This window comes from Octopus bimaculoides, chromosome 9, assembly GCF_001194135.2.
Source record: "Octopus bimaculoides isolate UCB-OBI-ISO-001 chromosome 9, ASM119413v2, whole genome shotgun sequence".
Lineage (NCBI taxonomy): Eukaryota > Metazoa > Mollusca > Cephalopoda > Octopoda > Octopodidae > Octopus > Octopus bimaculoides.
This window is the reverse complement of record NC_068989.1, coordinates 21774330-21775002: the sequence shown is the minus strand read 5'-3', so window position 1 is coordinate 21775002 and position 673 is coordinate 21774330. Positions and strand designations below refer to the sequence as shown.

Sequence of the window (673 nt, the reverse complement as noted above, 5' to 3'; positions counted from 1 at the left end):
TTCTGAGTTCAAATTCCGCCAAGATCAACTTTGCCTTTCATCCTTTTGGGTCCGATAAATTAAGTACCAGTTGCATACTTTGGTCGATCTAATTGACTGACCCCCTCCCCAAAAATATCGCGCTTTGTGCCTAGAGTAGAAAAGATTATGTTGTAATTTTAAGATTTCTGTGACATGATAGTTTATTTTTGGAGCAATATTGTCGGGAGTAAGTGTGAGAGGCTAGAGTTAGCCAGTTTGAAAATAAAACAATATTTTGGCTGGATAAGGCCAGTTTAAATGCTAAAGGGACAAATGATAAGGATGACAATTATCTAATAGTCATAATTTGGCTCCTTGAATGTACACCCAATTCTCCCTCATGCATTAAATGTAAAAGTATTGCAAAACATTTTTGATAATGTAAACTAATTTGTATTCATTGTTTTCTAGTGGGTTTCATTGGTCTTACCTTTCCTACAACCTTCATAAATATCTACAGGTAAGCAACTTTTGTATTTTTTACATTATAAATGTCCCTTGTAATTTTCCTCTCCATATTAAGTAGAAATTAAATGATTTTTAATATATTTGGAACAAAATGTATTTTGTACCTAAATTATTTCATATAATGTGGCTGTTTTTTTTCTGTAGATTTCTTTTTCATTCTCTTTTTTCTTTGTTCTTTTTCTTT

The 673-nt window shown here is 31.4% G+C and overlaps 1 protein-coding gene across 2 annotated transcripts in view; it reads left to right on the top strand.

Annotated features, from left to right (window-relative positions):
• LOC106883588 (ethanolaminephosphotransferase 1) overlaps positions 1-673 on the top strand; it is an 89843-nt gene that overhangs the window by 66927 nt on the left and 22243 nt on the right. For both annotated transcript variants that reach the window (XM_052970486.1, XM_052970485.1), the window contains exon 6: positions 433-481. In XM_052970486.1, coding sequence (XP_052826446.1) covers positions 433-481 — 49 coding nt within the window. The remainder of the gene's footprint in view (positions 1-432; positions 482-673) is intronic.